The sequence below is a fragment of the Epinephelus lanceolatus genome, chromosome 20 (assembly GCF_041903045.1).
Source record: "Epinephelus lanceolatus isolate andai-2023 chromosome 20, ASM4190304v1, whole genome shotgun sequence".
In the NCBI taxonomy this organism is placed as follows: domain Eukaryota; kingdom Metazoa; phylum Chordata; class Actinopteri; order Perciformes; family Serranidae; genus Epinephelus; species Epinephelus lanceolatus.
The window spans coordinates 24,909,664-24,927,236 of record NC_135753.1 but is presented as its reverse complement, the minus strand read 5'-3'; the positions used below and the strand labels follow the sequence as shown (position 1 = coordinate 24,927,236).

Sequence of the window (17,573 nt, the reverse complement as noted above, 5' to 3'; positions counted from 1 at the left end):
AGAGTTTTCATCATTATTAAGATGTACTGTATATAACTGTATAGACTTATAAATCATTCAAACAAGCAAATAATTAATCAATCAATCAATCAATTTTTTATTTGTCACATAGAATTATACAAGGTACAACTCCAGTGAAATGTGCTCCATCAGCTCCTTTAACTTTTGCACTGTAATTAAGTTATTTTTTTTAAATCTTCCTACATTGATCGCTGCTGCTTTGTAATTGTCCTTGTTTCATGGATGGTCCTGGTAATCAATGGTTTCTGGTCATGGAATGATTAAACTGTCCACACATCCTGACCCTGCCAGCTTTATGGTCACTCCACCCGAACACGGGCAGCGATTCCACTCTGCAGCCGGCTCTGCACGGTGTCCAGCAGTGATCCACAGCAGGAACAGGACAGCACCTCACATTCCCACCAATACACCAGTCTGTATTCACCCTAAAGCACACGTCTCCCCTCCTTCTCTCGCCATGACATCCTCTTCCTATTTATTAACACTAGAACATATTTTCCAAACTGTAGAGACTTTGATCTTGTCATCAGAGGGATATTTTTATTACATATTTTATTACATATTTTTGATAGTGTGATGTCAAAACTTAATGCAATTGACTGGATGTTTTACAGGTGACTTCACAGAGCAAAAAGTAGAAATCCACTAAAAATGGTACGATTATGCGAATCATCAAAGACACCATAGCCTGAAGGGAGAGCCATGTAGACCACATCTCCCTTTTCCAGTTGAATAATTAATGCATTAGACACAGAGACATAGCTGACGTCATCATTGTAATCGTAACTAAGTGTCATTCTCTTCTCATTGTGATAGAGAATACCACTGGTCCAAGTTGAAGTGCGGACCTCCCACACTGTGAATCTGAAGTTGTAGACTCCTCTGACTGGGGCTGTGAAGATACCTGCAGCAGAGGAGAAAATCAGTGAGGGGTCAAAATAGTCTTTGTTCTGTTGAGCGAGGTGTCCTTGTGTTGTTATCTGATGCTTTAACAGGCCTTAAACATGGATTTGTATCAGTAATCTGTGGGAGCTCTTGGTTTTATTCTCTTTCCAGATCATTTGTAAGAAGACAAAGGGATGTTTGTTTTATTGGTTTGACTTAGAAAATTCATACCACAGAAATCTTACTACAGTCACATCTTGCCTTCTGTAAAGAACTCCTTTGCACATTTATGTGTGTAGATAAAAGAGCTGTGTACCTGTAGTTGGGCTGTAGGCCTGGCCGATATTGGTGAAGACTTTACTGAACTTAAGTGTGATCTCAGTGTCGAAGGGTCCAACGGATCCTGCGTCAGTAAGACCAGCTGAGAACGCCACCTTTGGACGGTCTGTGTGAATGAGGAAGATGCAGAGAAAACTTGACTGATGTGCAGTCTATGAACAAATGTCACTGAGAGAATAATTTCCTCCTAATCATATTCAGCTACACAGCACAGTGACACTGCAGTCATTTGGATACTGATAACCAGCAGGCTTTGAATTCTAGTAGAATCAGTAACAGCTGAATATCATCATTTCTGCTTCATTTAGTAACAGTGGTGATAAATATGAATGTCTCTCTGCGTTCTGCTGCTCTGAATATGTTCCTTAGTGTACCCATTCCCTTTTCACAGTCAACATGCTATTTTGACTTAATAATAGTTGATGTAACTTACCTGCATTCTCTCTCTTGAGCTCTGCCACCTCGTTTTCACTGGAGCTCATTCTGGTTTCCAACACTGTCAACACATTTCACTTATTCATCCTAAACTAGTATTATGGTCGTCAGGTTTCACATTTTTCATGGACTTTTGATGACTTTGTTATCCTACCTGTGATCTTGTTTTCACTCGCTGTTACTCTGGCCAGAAGATCTGTGATGACGGGAAACATGTATAATTAGGTTAGTTAATCAACAACCAGATGTAAAACCTCATTCAAATGTAAATGTTTCTGTAAAATCTTTTGACAAATCCTCTGTTACTTTTGCACATCACACCTGAAAGAGTTTTGACACAACATGTTTCATGTTTTCGTAGCTTACCCATGTTTTCTCTCCTGAGCTCCGCCACCAAATTTTCACTGGTGTTCATTCTGGCCTCCAAAACTATGAACATGTTCAATGTTTTTCTTGTTAAGTTTTACTGTGATCACTGCATCACTAAATATGTTCTTACTGTGGACATAATATACTATTTTCACTTTGTAATGATTGTTATAGCTGACCTGTGTTGTCTCTCCTGAGCTCCTCCACCTTGTTGTTGCTGGCGGTTACTGTGGCCCCCAGTACTGCAAAAACATGACACCGAATGCTTAATCATGCCCTCACCTTTATTTTAGTTTCATTCAATATATTATCATTACATAACACACAGTATTAAGCCAAAGTTTACTTTTCGTTTTTAAAGCTTACCTTTGTTCTCTCTCTGGAGTGTCTTGACCACGTCTTCATAGGAGCTCATTCTGGCCTCCAAAACTGTGAACACATGAAACATTTTTATTGTCAAGTAGATTTATATAGATATAGATTCATATAGATATAGATATAGATATAGACATGGATATCTACCTGCATTCTTGCTTTCACTGGCTGTCAGTCTGGCCTGTGTGGCTGGGTGTAAAGCATTATATTAGTGCATGAATCTGTGCAGCACTGTGTGACTGACACTCAGTATGTTTTATGATGTGTATCACCTGCATTCTCGGTAACACTTTACAATAAGGTACACAAAATTAGAGTAGTTACTGAGGAACTAATGAGGAACTAATGAGTAGTTACTGAGGAACGAATGAGGAACTAATGAGGAACGAATGAGGAACTAACTATTAGTTAATGGTCAGTTCCTCAGTAACTCATGATCAAATTTCAGAGGAGTAGTTACTGAGGAACTTATGAGGAACTATTGAGTAGTTACTGAGGAACTAAGGTACACAAAATTAGAGTAGTTACTGAGGAACGAATGAGGAACTAATGAGGAACGAATGAGGAACTAATGATGAACTATTGGTTAATGGTCAGTTCTTCATTAACTCATGATCAAATTTCATAGAGGGGCTAATCACGACTTAATAATTAGTGAACTAGTTACTTCATCAGTACAGAATCATTACTCAATAACCCGTCCATTAGTTAACCTTTTTATGTCCTAAAGTAAAGTGACACATAATGAGTAGTCTTTCATTACATTATCATCATCTTTACAATTAGTTCCTTAACAAAAATAATCAGACAGCAGGATTCTTGAGAAGAGTTTTATTCATTATTTTCAGACCACATACACATTAATATGACCATCCATTATTCTGTACGATGATGCCTTAGAAATAAATATGATAGTGTGTCACATTTTAGGTAGGCTAAGCTTAAAGAATTTATCATGGGGGCTGCGTGTAAAGTACTGTATACTGATCACACCGTTGTTCACAGTACAGTTGTTTGAGGTGCACAAAATTTAAAGTAGTTACTATGAAACAAATTTGGAACTAATGAGGAACTAACTATTAGTTAATGGTCAGTTCTTCAGTAACTCCTGATCAAATTTCAGTAGTTACTGAGGAACTAATGAGGAACTAACTATTACTTAATCATTACCTACCCTTTTTGTGTACCCTAAAGTAAAGTGAGACGGTAATGATAATGGTAATGATTACTGAATCATTACCTACTCATTAGTTACTCTTTTTGTGTACCCTAAAGTAAAGTGAGACATCAAAATGAGTAGGTAATGATTTAGTACTCATTACCTACTCATTTTGATGTCTCACTTTAAAATGAGTAGGTAATGATTACTGAATCATTACCTACTCATTAGTTACTCTTTGTGTACCCTAAAGTAAAGTGAGACATCACAATTATTAGGTAATGATTACTGAATCATTACCTAATCATTAGTTACTCTTTTTGTGTACCCTAAAGTAAAGTGAGACATCACAATGATTAGGTAATGAGTACTGAATCACTACCTATTCATTTTGATGTCTCACTTTACTTTAGGGTACACAAAAAAGATAGGTAATGACTAAGTAACAGTTAGTTCATCATTAGTTCCTCAGTAACTACTCCTCTGAAATTTGATCAGGACTTACTGAAGAACTGACCATTAACTAATAGTTAGTTCATCATTCATTCCAAATTTTCGGCTGATTGAGCATGTTCAGTCGGCGGCGGAGCTTGTCGATGAGAGAGATCCCTCTGACTGGCTGTTCAGGTGTTATATCCTCTTCCCTGTAGCAAGCGAATCTGCCTGTAGTGAAACCGGGGCTAACCGGTGCTTCCTCCGCAGGCTCCACTTCACTCAGCTGCCCGACAGATCCGCTGCTTCTTCCCACTTTAACCTCAATAACAAACCGGAGCTAGCTGGGAGCGGCTAGCGGAGCGTTAGCCGCAGCATGACCGGAGGGAAGCAGCCAGTTAGCCTCCGCTAGCTTCCCAGCTAACGTTAGCCCCGGCTCTCCGTTTGGATCCAACCGGAGCACCGAGCCCTGGTTTGTTATTCAGGTTAAAGTGGGAAGAAGCAGCGGGTTTGTCGGGCAGCTGAGTGAAGTTGAGCGAAGTGGAGCCTGTGGAGGAAACACGGGGAGCGTCTGGATGTAATAGTCCGTGGAAGTGCTGCGGTGCTCGGCTGCACAGATAGGAAACCCCTCGGCTGACAGGATGTATCACTCTGTCACTCCACGCTACTTTGTTGATCTCATGCATTCAACGGACTTCCGGTTTCCCTTTTTGCGTTATTTCCTTTCACGCAGGCGCAGAACGTATGTGCTACTTGGCCGTCGGATGTAGTCTTTTTTTCCCCCCACAACTTTATTTAAGACAGGAAGTTTACAGAATGCAGATCTTCAACATTACACATATATGTCATATAACAGGGGCCAGGGGGGATAAGAGTTTACAAGAAAATATTAAAAATATAAAATGTTTTCTATGTGTAAACTTACATTTGTGAATGTGAAATCTTGCCAAAAGTAAGATGAGATTAATAATAAATCTTTCAATGGGTTTTGCCATATTTCTGTTAAAGTCAAAAAGTCCAAACAGCACATCCCTCTAAAACAGCTTAAATTATTTTTTAATATTGTCCGCAATAAAATTACAAATATCACTCCAGAGTCTTTTGACAATGGGGCAGTGCCAAAATAAATGAGTAACAGTTTCAAGCGTTGGGTGTAGTCTTTGTGGTGTGTTCAAATGCAACTGACACAGGGTGACGTGAGGCGACGTAGACGATGCAACAGTTGGCTTTTGTTGCCGCTAGTTCTTTGATATCGGTTTGGTGTGTCAGCACCTTGTACAGAATAACATGGATGGTCATATTAATGTGTATGTGGTCTGAAAATAATTAATTAAACTCTTCTCAAGAATCCTGCTGTCTGTGATTTTATTTGTTAATGAACTAATTGTAAAGATGATGATAATGTAATGAAAGACTACTCATTATGTGTCACTTTACTTTAGGACATAAAAAGGTTAACTAATGGATGGGTTATTGAGTAATGATTCTGTACTGATGAAGTAACTAGTTCACTAATTATTAAGTCGTGATTAACCCCTCTGTGAAATTTGATCATGAGTTAATGAAGAACTGACCATTAACCAATAGTTAGTTCCTCATTAGTTCCTCAGTAGCTACTCCTCTGAAATTTGATCAGGGGTTACTGAAGAACTGCCCATTAACTAATAGTTAGTTCCTCATTAACTACTCTGAAATTTGATCATGAGTTAATGAAGAACTGACCATTAACTAATAGTTAGTTCATCATTAGTTCCTCATTAGTCCCTCAGTAACTACTCTAATTTTATGTACCTTAGTTCCTCAGTGACTACTCATTAGTTCATCATTCGTTCCTCAGTAACTACTCTTATTTTGTGTAGCTTAGTTCCTCAGTAACTACTCATTTGTTCCTCATTAGTTCCTCATTAGTTACTCATTCGTTCCTCATTAGTTCCTCAATAGTTCATCAGTAACTACACTAATTTTGTGTACCGTAGTTCCTCAGTAACTACTCATTAGTTCCTCATTAGTTCCTCATTAGTTCATCAGTAACTACTCTAATTTTGTGTACCGTAGTTCCTCAGTAACTACTCATTAGTTCCTCATTAGTTCCCCAGTAACTACTCTAATTTTGTGTAGCTTAGTTCCTCAGTAACTACTCATTTGTTCCTCATTAGTTCCTCATTAGTTACTCATTGGTTCCTCATTAGTTACTCATTAGTTCCTCATTAGTTCATCAGTAACTACTCTAATTTTGTGTACTGTAGTTCCTCAGTAACTACTCATTAGTTCCTCATTAGTTCCTCATTAGCTCCCCAGTAACTACTCTAATTTTGTGTAGCTTAGTTCCTCAGTAACTACTCATTTGTCCCTCATTAGTTCCTCATTAGTTACTCATTCGTTCCTCATTAGTTACTCATTAGTTCATCAGTAACTACTCTAATTTTGTGTACCGTAGTTCCTCAGTAACTACTCATTAGTTCCTCATTAGTTCCTCATTAGTTCCTCAGTAACTACTTTAATTTTGTGTACCTTATTGTAAAGTGTTACCGCATTCTCTTGCTCCAGCTTCTCTATCTTGCTCCTGTGTTCGATGGCCATGTCTCTCAGCTCCTTGAGCTCAGCCCAGATGTCAGGGCTGATGTTGGTCTGGCTGCTGCTCTGATCATGGGCTGCTCCGACACCCTGTATCTCAAACTGAACCTCTTCCTGCCTGTTTCCCCCCTCTGTCTCAGCGTCTGTCCCTGTAACCTCTCCACTCTCACCCTGAGCCCACGTCCATTGCAGACAGAGCAACAACGCCAGAAAAACTGCAGCGCTCCTCATTCTGAAATATCACCTGTTTAGACAGCCAGATGCAGTCTGACACGTCTACTTTGATTCCCGTCTTTATATACACGTAAAACAGCTCAGTGAAGAGGCGTATGAGAATCAAACAGATGTCTTTGATAACAAATGTAAAAATACCTCCAAACATCCTTGAACACTGAGCTGAATTTAAAGTAAACATCAAGCAGTTTGAGCTGCGTTATTTTGAAATAATTTGTAATACATGCTTTAAAATAACGTTAAATGTGCTGTATATAACTTTATAGACCTACGAATCAATCAATCCTCCTGTTTATTAACACTGTAGAAACTGTAGAGACTTTGATCTTGTCATCAGAGGGATATTTTTATTACTTATTTTATTCCATATTTTCTATAGTGTGATGTCAAAACTTAATGCAATTGACTGTGGATGTTTTACAGGTGACTTCACAGAGCAAAAAGTAGAAATCCACTAAAAATGGTACGATTATTTGTATCATCAAAGACACCATTGCCTGAAGGGAGAGCCATGTAGACCACATCTCCCTTTTCCAGTTGAAGAATTAATGCATTAGACACAGAGACAAAGGCGTGTTCATCATTTTCATCATAATTACTTATCATTCTCTTCTCATTGTGATAGAGATAAACACCGGCCCAATGTGAAGGGCGGGTCTCCCACACTGTGAATCTGAAGTAGTAGACTCCTCTGACTGGGGCTGTGAAGATACCTGCAGCAGAGGAGAAAATCAGTCAGCGGTCAAAATAGTCTTTGTTCTGTTGAGCGAGGTGTCCTTGTGTTGTTATCTGATGCTTTAACAGGCCTTAAACATGGATTTGTATCAGTAATCTGTGGGAGCTCTTGGTTTTATTCTCTTTCCAGATCATTTGTAAGAAGACAAAGGGATGTTTGTTTTATTGGTTTGACTTAGAAAATTCATACCACAGAAATCTTACTACAGTCACATCTTGCCTTCTGTAAAGAACTCCTTTGCACATTTATGTGTGTAGATAAAAGAGCTGTGTACCTGTAGTTGGGCTGTAGGCCTGGCCGATATTGGTGAAGACTTTACTGAACTTAAGTGTGATCTCAGTGTCGAAGGGTCCAACGGATCCTGCGTCAGTAAGACCAGCTGAGAACGCCACCTTTGGACGGTCTGTGTGAATGAGGAAGATGCAGAGAAAACTTGACTGATGTGCAGTCTATGAACAAATGTCACTGAAAGAATAATTTCCTCCTAATCATATTCAGCTACACAGCACAGTGACACTGCAGTCATTTGGATACTGATAACCAGCAGGCTTTGAATTCTAGTAGAATCAGTAACAGCTGAATATCATCATTTCTGCTTCATTTAGTAACAGTGGTGATAAATATGAATGTCTCTCTGCGTTCTGCTGCTCTGAATATGTTCCTTAGTGTAACCATTCCCTTTTCACAGTCAACATGCTATTTTGACTTAATAATAGTTGATGTAACTTACCTGCATTCTCTCTCTTGAGCTCTGCCACCTCGTTTTCACTGGAGCTCATTCTGGTTTCCAACACTGTCAACACATTTCACTTATTCATCCTAAACTAGTATTATGGTCGTCAGGTTTCACATTTTTCTGGTCTTTTGATGACTTTGTTATCCTACCTGTGATCTTGTTTTCACTCGCTGTTAATCTGGCCAGAAGATCTGTGATGACGGGAAACATGTATAATTAGGTTAGATAATCAACAACCAGATGTAAAACCTCATTCAAATGTAAATGTTTCTGTAAAATCTTTTGACAACTCCTCTGTTACTTTTGCACATCACACCTGAAAGATTTTTACACAACAACATGTTTTCTACCACACTTTAATTTGTAGTTTTTAATTATGTTTTCGTAGCTTACCCATGTTTTCTCTCCTGAGCTCCGCCACCAAATTTTCACTGGTGTTCACTCTGGACTCCAAAACTATGAACATGTTCAATGTTTTCACCCAAAGGTTATCTGTGAGTTTTACTGTGATCGTTGCATCACTAAATATGTTCTTACTGTGAACATAATATACTGTTTTCTCTTTGTAATGATTGTTATAGCTGACCTGTGTTGTCTCTCCTGAGCTCCTCCACCTTGTTGTTGCTGGCGGTTACTGTGGCCCCCAGTACTGCAAAAACATGACACCGAATGCTTAATCATGCCCTCACCTTTATCTTAGTTTCATTCAATATATTCTCATTACATAACACACAGTATTATGCCAAAGTTTACTTTTAGATTTTAAAGCTTAAAAATCAAAAAAGACTCCCGCACACTGTCTCACTGTCCTATTTTTATTTAAGCAACGTTTCGGTCGGTGTGACCTTCATCAGGCATTTCAGGCAGTATCACAACATTTCATATATATATATGTATCAAAAGTGGATGCAATTAACCAATTAGAGGACTGGAGGGCTCAACATATCTGATGAGCACCACCTGTCAGAGAACAACAGCAGTCATTAATAAACAGCCACATCGCAGTGTCTTGACTTATATTATAAGAAAACATTTTTGTAAACATAGTGTCAAATGACAAAAAATAGAAATATACAAATAAGGGCATTAGTGCCAATTTTCAAAATTTTCATAAAAACATTAATAGTTTAGAGTACAAAAATACAACATTTGTCAACATTATATTCAACAATAACTCATCATTCAATCCTTTTGGAGACAGGGTCTGTAATGTAAAAATCCAGAATGCTTCTCTTCTTTTTAGGAGCTAGTCGTGGTCTCTGCCCTAGGTGGCAACAAAACCTGTTCGATCCCATAAAAGCAGAGGGAGGCCACGTCATGTCTCATGTCATTAAAATGAACTGCCACTGGATAATCTTCATCCTTGCGACATATCGCACTCTTGTGTTCACTGATTCTCTGTTTAAGTTTCCTGGTGGTCTCACCTACGTAGGCGAGGCCACACGGACAGTGAATCATGTACACAACATGAGTGGATGCGTAAGTGATGATACTCTTAATAGGAAACTTTTTTCCAGTAAGAGGATGAGGAAAGTATGTTGATTTAAAGTTGTTGCACTGTGCGCAATTTCCACATCTGTAATTTGCATTCGGAAGAGGACTTAAACGAGTTTGTTGTGGCTGATTATGTTTTTTCTTGTTAGAAAAATTAGCATGAACCAAACGGTCTTTTAGGTTTTGTCCTCTTTTGTACACAAATAAAGGTGGATCTTTAAAAATGGAACTGAGCTCCGGGTCTGATTTTAATATATGCCAGTGTTTCATGAATGTAGATTTATCAAAATGACTACGAGGAGAGTAAGTAGTGACACAGATGACCGAGAACTGTTTTCCTTTTTTCTGACTTTGTTTAACAGATCGTGTCGAGACTTCTCTAGAGCTGAGTTGTAGGCTTGCTCTACCCAATCATGGGGATAACCCTGTGCGAGAAATTTTGATTTCATTTCAAATGATTTTTCCACAAAATCTTGTGTAGTCTGACAAACTCTCCTCAGTCTATAAAACTGGCTTTTTGGCAAACCCTTCTTAAGTGGAGTGGGAACACATTATAAAGCTTACCTTTGTTCTCTCTCTGGAGTGTCTTGACCACGTCTTCATAGGAGCTCATTCTAGCCTCCAAAACTGTGAACACATGAAACATTTTTATTGTCAAGTAGATTTATATAGATAAAGATTTATATAGATATAGACACGGATATCTACCTGCATTCTTGCTTTCACTGGCTGTCAGTCTGGCCTGTGTGGCTGGGTGTAAAGCATTATATTAGTGCATGAATCTGTGCAGCACTGTGTGACTGACACTCAATATGTTTTATGTTTCAACCAGATGTAAAACCTCATTTAAATGTAAATGTTTCCACAAAGTTTTTAAGCAACACTTCTGTTAATTTTCCACATCACATCTGAGAGCGTTTTACACAACAACATGTTTTCTAATAGGCCTGTAACAGGCGATGTGTATTTTTTGATGGTGTTTATGTAACTTACCTGCATTCTCTCTCTTGAGCTCTGCCACCTCGTTTTCACTGGAGCTCATTCTGGTTTCCAACACTGTCAACACATTTAACATGTTTATTGTAAAACAGAATTATAGTCATCAGTTTCAACCAGATGTAAAACCTCATTTAAATGTAAATGTTTCTACAAAATCTTTAAGCAACACTTCTGTTTATTTTCCACATCACATCTGAAAGAGTTTTACACAACAACATGTTTTCTACCACACTATAATTTGTACTTTTAATTATGTTTTCATAGCTTACCCATGTTTTCTCTCCTGAGCTCCTCTACCAAATTTTCACTGGTGTTCACTCTGGACTCCAAAACTGTGAACATGTTTGAATATTTTTTACTAAAAGGTGAATTATTGTATCACAATATTTTTTATTATAGAGTCATTTCATGGTAGATGCAGTTACATTTTCTTCTGGAGCTTGACCAAATAGCAAAAGTGTCACAAACTGAGTTAATTCACATTTGAATTAATTTCAATTTCTCAGTATAATTAAACTGATGTAAATGTATTTACCTGCATTCTTGCTTTCACTGGCTGTCAGTCTGGCCTGTGTGGCTGGGTGTAAAGCATTATATTAGTGCATGAATCTGTGCAGCACTGTGTGACTGACACTCAGTATGTTTTATGATGTGTATCACCTGCATTCTCTTGCTCCAGCTTCTCTATCTTGCTCTTGCTGTTCCTCAGCTCCACCTTTTGTTCGATGGCCATGTCTCTCAGCTCCTTGAGCTCAGCCCAGATGTCAGGGCTGATGTTGGTCTGGCTGCTGCTCTGATCATGGGCTGCTCTGACACCCTGTATCTCAAACTGAACCTCTTCCTGCCTGTTTCCCCCCTCTGTCTCAGCGTCTGTCCCTGTCACCTCTCCACTCTCACCCTGAGCCCACGTCCACTGCAGACAGAGCAACAACGCCAGAAAAACTGCAGCGCTCCTCATTCTGAAATATCACCTGTTTAGACAGCCAGATGCAGTCTGACACGTCTACTTTGATTCCCGTCTTTATATACACGTAAAACAGCTCAGTGAAGAGGCGTATGAGAATCAAACAGATGTCTTTGATAACAAATGTAAAAATAGCTCCAAACATCCTTGAACACTGAGCTGATTTTAAAGTCAACACCTAGTAGTTTGTATTATGGTTATTTTTCTACAATAATTTGTAACTAGTCCATACCCATTGAGTACAGCATACCATACCATGACTAGGCCTAGATAAGAATTTAGCTCTCTAGCGCCCCCATTTTGTTTGATGGGGTCAATAATAGAGGGGTCCCCTCAGATTATGTGTGGTCATATGCCTACAAAGTTGTGTGGTAATCGGCAAAACCCTTGAGATGTTATACACCTTTATGTGATGAGCCACGCCCTCCGCAATATTCATTGCCTTATAGAAGCTCAGTTTTAGTAAGTTTTCCAACTTTTGCCAAGAGGGAACTTTAGATATTGGTCTCTAGATTATGTTCACCGAGTTTCATGCAGATCGGTCAAACTTCCTAGGAAGAGATCGGTTTTCAGTGTTTTTCAAAAAAATCAAAATGCCGGACAATCTGTATAACTGGAAGTTATGGGTTCTTGAAGCAAATTTGTTCCTCATGAGGAGAGGCATCTCTGTACAAAGTTTCTTGTCTCTACGACATACAGGGCATGAGATATGCCCATTCAAAGTTAGCAATTTCAATCGGTTACTATAGCGCCCCCCTTTGGCCAATTGATGTGATATTGCTTCATTCGCATCCTCCCATGACCCTCTGCCACTGTGCCAAATTTCACATGGATTGACCAAGTCAGTGAGGAGGAAAACGTGGAACAGACACACAGAGTTTTCATCATTATTAAGATGTACTGTATATAACTGTATAGACTTATAAATCATTCAAACAAGCAAATAATTAATCAATCAATCAATCAATTTTTTATTTGTCACATAGAATTATACAAGGTACAACTCCAGTGAAATGTGCTCCATCAGCTCCTTTAACTTTTGCACTGTAATTAAGTTATTTTTTTTAAATCTTCCTACATTGATCGCTGCTGCTTTGTAATTGTCCTTGTTTCATGGATGGTCCTGGTAATCCATGGTTTCTGGTCATGGAATGATTAAACTGTCCACACATCCTGACCCTGGCGGCTTTATGGTCACTCCACCCGAACACGGGCAGCGATTCCACTCTGCAGCCGGCTCTGCACGGTGTCCAGCAGTGATCCACAGCAGGAACAGGACAGCACCTCACATTCCCACCAATACACCAGTCTGTATTCACCCTAAAGCACACGCCTCCCCTCCTTCTCTCGCCATGACATCCTCTTCCTATTTATTAACACTAGAACATATTTTCCAAACTGTAGAGACTTTGATCTTGTCATCAGAGGGATATTTTTATTACATATTTTATTACATATTTTTGATAGTGTGATGTCAAAACTTAATGCAATTGACTGTGGATGTTTTACAGGTGACTTCACAGAGCAAAAAGTAGAAATCCACTAAAAATGGTACGATTATGCGAATCATCAAAGACACCATAACCTGACGGGAGAGCCATGTAGACCACATCTCCCTTTTCCAGTTGAAGAATTAATGCATTAGACACAGAGACATAGCTGACGTCATCATTGTAATCGTAACTAAGTGTCATTCTCTTCTCATTGTGATAGAGAATACCACTGGTCCAAGTTGAAGTGCGGACCTCCCACACTGTGAATCTGAAGTTGTAGACTCCTCTGACTGGGGCTGTGAAGATACCTGCAGCAGAGGAGAAAATCAGTGAGGGGTCAAAATAGTCCTTCACTCGCTGTTGAGCAAATGGGCAGCTGTTTCTTTAAGCTTAAGCAGGCCTTAAAGTTGGTTGGGGTATAAGTAATCTGTGGGAGCTCTTGGTTTTATTCTCTTTCCAGATCATTTGTAAGAAGACAAAGGGATGTTTGTTTTATCGGTTTGACTTAGAAAATTCATACCACAGAAATCTTACTACAGTCACATCTTGCCTTCTGTAAAGAACTCCTTTGCACATTTATGTGTGTAGATAAAAGAGCTGTGTACCTGTAGTTGGGCTGTAGGCCTGGCCGATATTGGTGAAGACTTTACTGAACTTAAGTGTGATCTCAGTGTCGAAGGGTCCAACGGATCCTGCGTCAGTAAGACCAGCTGAGAACGCCACCTTTGGACGGTCTGTGTGAATGAGGAAGATGCAGAGAAAACTTGACTGATGTGCAGTCTATGAACAAATGTCACTGAGAGAATAATTCCCTCCTAATCATATTCAGCTACACAGCACAGTGACACTGCAGTCATTTGGATACTGATAACCAGCAGGCTTTGAATTCTAGTAGAATCAGTAACAGCTGAATATCATCATTTCTGCTTCATTTAGTAACAGTGGTGATAAATATGAATGTCTCTCTGCGTTCTGCTGCTCTGAATATGTTCCTTAGTGTACCCATTCCCTTTTCACAGTCAACATGCTATTTTGACTTAATAATAGTTGATGTAACTTACCTGCATTCTCTCTCTTGAGCTCTGCCACCTCATTTTCACTGGAGCTCATTCTGGTTTCCAACACTGTCAACACATTTCACTTATTCATCCTAAACTAGTATTATGGTCGTCAGGTTTCACATTTTTCATGGACTTTTGATGACTTTGTTATCCTACCTGTGATCTTGTTTTCACTCGCTGTTACTCTGGCCAGAAGATCTGTGATGACGGGAAACATGTATAATTAGGTTAGTTAATCAACAACCAGATGTAAAACCTCATTCAAATGTAAATGTTTCTGTAAAATCTTTTGACAAATCCTCTGTTACTTTTGCACATCACACCTGAAAGAGTTTTGACACAACAACATGTTTCATGTTTTCGTAGCTTACCCATGTTTTCTCTCCTGAGCTCCGCCACCAAATTTTCACTGGTGTTCATTCTGGCCTCCAAAACTATGAACATGTTCAATGTTTTTCTTGTTAAGTTTTACTGTGATCACTGCATCACTAAATATGTTCTTACTGTGGACATAATATACTATTTTCACTTTGTAATGATTGTTATAGCTGACCTGTGTTGTCTCTCCTGAGCTCCTCCACCTTGTTGTTGCTGGCGGTTACTGTGGCCCCCAGTACTGCAAAAACATGACACCGAATGCTTAATCATGCCCTCACCTTTATTTTAGTTTCATTCAATATATTATCATTACATAACACACAGTATTAAGCCAAAGTTTACTTTTCGTTTTTAAAGCTTACCTTTGTTCTCTCTCTGGAGTGTCTTGACCACGTCTTCATAGGAGCTCATTCTGGCCTCCAAAACTGTGAACACATGAAACATTTTTATTGTCAAGTAGATTTATATAGATATAGATTCATATAGATATAGATATAGACATGGATATCTACCTGCATTCTTGCTTTCACTGGCTGTCAGTCTGGCCTGTGTGGCTGGGTGTAAAGCATTATATTAGTGCATGAATCTGTGCAGCACTGTGTGACTGACACTCAGTATGTTTTATGATGTGTATCACCTGCATTCTCTGTAACACTTTACAATAAGGTACACAAAATTAGAGTAGTTACTGAAGAACTAATGAGGAACGAATGAGGAACTAATGAGGAACGAATGAGGAACTAACTATTAGTTAATGGTCAATTCCTCAGTAACTCATGATCAAATTTCAGAGGAGTAGTTACTGAGGAACTTATGAGGAACTATTGAGTAGTTACTGAGGAACTAAGGTACACAAAATTAGAGTAGTTACTGAGGAACGAATGAGGAACTAATGAGGAACGAATGAGGAACTAATGATGAACTATTGGTTAATGGTCAGTTCTTCATTAACTCATGATCAAATTTCATAGAGGGGTTAATCACGACTTAATAATTAGTGAACTAGTTACTTCATCAGTACAGAATTATTACTCAATAACCCATCCATTAGTTAACCTTTTTATGTCCTAAAGTAAAGTGACACATAATGAGTAGTCTTTCATTACATTATCATCATCTTTACAATTAGTTCCTTAACAAAAATAATCAGACAGCAGGATTCTTGAGAAGAGTTTTATTCATTATTTTCAGACCACATACACATTAATATGACCATCCATTATTCTGTACAATGATGCCTTAGAAATAAATATGAAAGTGTGTCACATTTTAGGTAGGCTAAGCTTAAAGAATTTATCATGGGGGCTGCATGTAAAGTACTGTATACTGATCACACCGTTGTTCACAGTACAGTTGTTTGAGGTGCACAAAATTTAAAGTAGTTACTATGAAACAAATTTGGAACTAATGAGGAACTAACTATTAGTTAATGGTCAGTTCTTCAGTAACTCCTGATCAAATTTCAGTAGTTACTGAGGAACTAATGAGGAACTAACTATTACTTAATCATTACCTACCCTTTTTGTGTACCCTAAAGTAAAGTGAGACGGTAATGATAATGGTAATGATTACTGAATCATTACCTACTCATTAGTTACTCTTTTTGTGTACCCTAAAGTGAGACATCAAAATGAGTAGGTAATGATTTAGTACTCATTACCTACTCATTTTGATGTCTCACTTTAAAATGAGTAGGTAATGATTACTGAATCATTACCTACTGATTAGTTACTCTTTTTGTGTACCCTAAAGTAAAGTGAGACATCACAATTATTAGGTAATGATTACTGAATCATTACCTAATCATTAGTTACTCTTTTTGTGTACCCTAAAGTAAAGTGAGACATCAAAATGAGTAGGTAATGAGTACTGAATCACTACCTATTCATTTTGATGTCTCACTTTACTTTAGGGTACACAAAAAAGATAGGTAATGACTAAGTAACAGTTAGTTCATCATTAGTTCCTCAGTAACTACTCCTCTGAAATTTGATCAGGACTTACTGAAGAACTGACCATTAACTAATAGTTAGTTCATCATTCATTCCAAATTTTCGGCTGATTGAGCATGTTCAGTCGGCGGCGGAGCTTGTCGATGAGAGAGATCCCTCTGACTGGCTGTTCAGGTGTTATATCCTCTTCCCTGTAGCAAGCGAATCTGCCTGTAGTGAAACCGGGGCTAACCGGTGCTTCCTCCGCAGGCTCCACTTCACTCAGCTGCCCGACAGATCCGCTGCTTCTTCCCACTTTAACCTCAATAACAAACCGGAGCTAGCTGGGAGCGGCTAGCGGAGCGTTAGCCGCAGCATGACCGGAGGGAAGCAGCCAGTTAGCCTCCGCTAGCTTCCCAGCTAACGTTAGCCCCGGCTCTCCGTTTGGATCCAACCGGAGCACCGAGCCCTGGTTTGTTATTCAGGTTAAAATGGGAAGAAGCAGCGGGTTTGTCGGGCAGCTGAGTGAAGTTGAGCGAAGTGGAGCCTGTGGAGGAAACACGGGGAGCGTCTGGATGTAATAGTCCGTGGAAGTGCTGCGGTGCTCGGCTGCACAGATAGGAAACCCCTCGGCTGACAGGATGTATCACTCTGTCACTCCACGCTACTTTGTTGATCTCATGCATTCAACGGACTTCCGGTTTCCCTTTTTGCGTTATTTCCTTTCACGCAGGCGCAGAACGTATGTGCTACTTGGCCGTCGGATGTAGTCTTTTTTTCCCCCCACAACTTTATTTAAGACAGGAAGTTTACAGAATGCAGATCTTCAACATTACACATATATGTCATATAACAGGGGCCAGGGGGGATAAGAGTTTACAAGAAAATATTAAAAATATAAAATGTTTTCTATGTGTAAACTTACATTTGTGAATGTGAAATCTTGCCAAAAGTAAGA

General features: G+C 38.9%; 4 protein-coding genes across 6 annotated transcripts in view; 1 reads left to right on the top strand and 3 right to left on the bottom strand.

Moving 5' to 3' along the window:
* Positions 1–17,573, top strand: part of pkd1l1 (polycystin 1 like 1, transient receptor potential channel interacting) — a 99,779-nt gene that overhangs the window by 31,869 nt on the left and 50,337 nt on the right. The window lies entirely within an intron of this gene.
* Positions 604–4,794, bottom strand: LOC144458888 (complement C1q-like protein 2). The gene is made up of 8 exons (XM_078162684.1): positions 4,089–4,794; positions 2,572–2,613; positions 2,416–2,478; positions 2,229–2,291; positions 2,047–2,109; positions 1,679–1,741; positions 1,223–1,351; positions 604–925 (listed from the first exon to the last, which is right to left on the bottom strand). The coding sequence occupies exons 3-8, from the start codon at positions 2,462–2,464 to the stop codon at positions 642–644; spliced, it is 651 nt and encodes a 216-aa protein (XP_078018810.1). The 5' UTR covers positions 2,465–2,478; positions 2,572–2,613; positions 4,089–4,794; the 3' UTR covers positions 604–641.
* LOC144458885 (uncharacterized) lies at positions 7,110–11,773 on the bottom strand. Of its 3 annotated transcripts, XM_078162677.1 has the most exons (11): positions 11,449–11,773; positions 11,324–11,365; positions 11,058–11,120; positions 10,783–10,845; positions 10,498–10,539; positions 10,354–10,416; positions 8,882–8,944; positions 8,689–8,751; positions 8,290–8,352; positions 7,834–7,962; positions 7,112–7,536 (listed from the first exon to the last, which is right to left on the bottom strand). In XM_078162677.1, the coding sequence occupies exons 1-11, from the start codon at positions 11,744–11,746 to the stop codon at positions 7,253–7,255; spliced, it is 1,173 nt and encodes a 390-aa protein (XP_078018803.1). In that variant the 5' UTR covers positions 11,747–11,773; the 3' UTR covers positions 7,112–7,252. The 3 variants fall into 3 exon arrangements, with proteins under 3 accessions (XP_078018804.1, XP_078018803.1, XP_078018805.1); XM_078162678.1 differs by lacking the exon at positions 11,324–11,365 and having other exon boundaries at positions 7,110–7,536; XM_078162679.1 differs by lacking the exons at positions 11,058–11,120; positions 11,324–11,365 and having other exon boundaries at positions 7,113–7,536.
* On the bottom strand, positions 12,700–17,394 carry LOC144458886 (complement C1q-like protein 2). The gene is made up of 8 exons (XM_078162680.1): positions 16,689–17,394; positions 15,197–15,238; positions 15,047–15,109; positions 14,860–14,922; positions 14,678–14,740; positions 14,307–14,369; positions 13,851–13,979; positions 12,700–13,553 (listed from the first exon to the last, which is right to left on the bottom strand). The coding sequence occupies exons 3-8, from the start codon at positions 15,093–15,095 to the stop codon at positions 13,270–13,272; spliced, it is 651 nt and encodes a 216-aa protein (XP_078018806.1). The 5' UTR covers positions 15,096–15,109; positions 15,197–15,238; positions 16,689–17,394; the 3' UTR covers positions 12,700–13,269.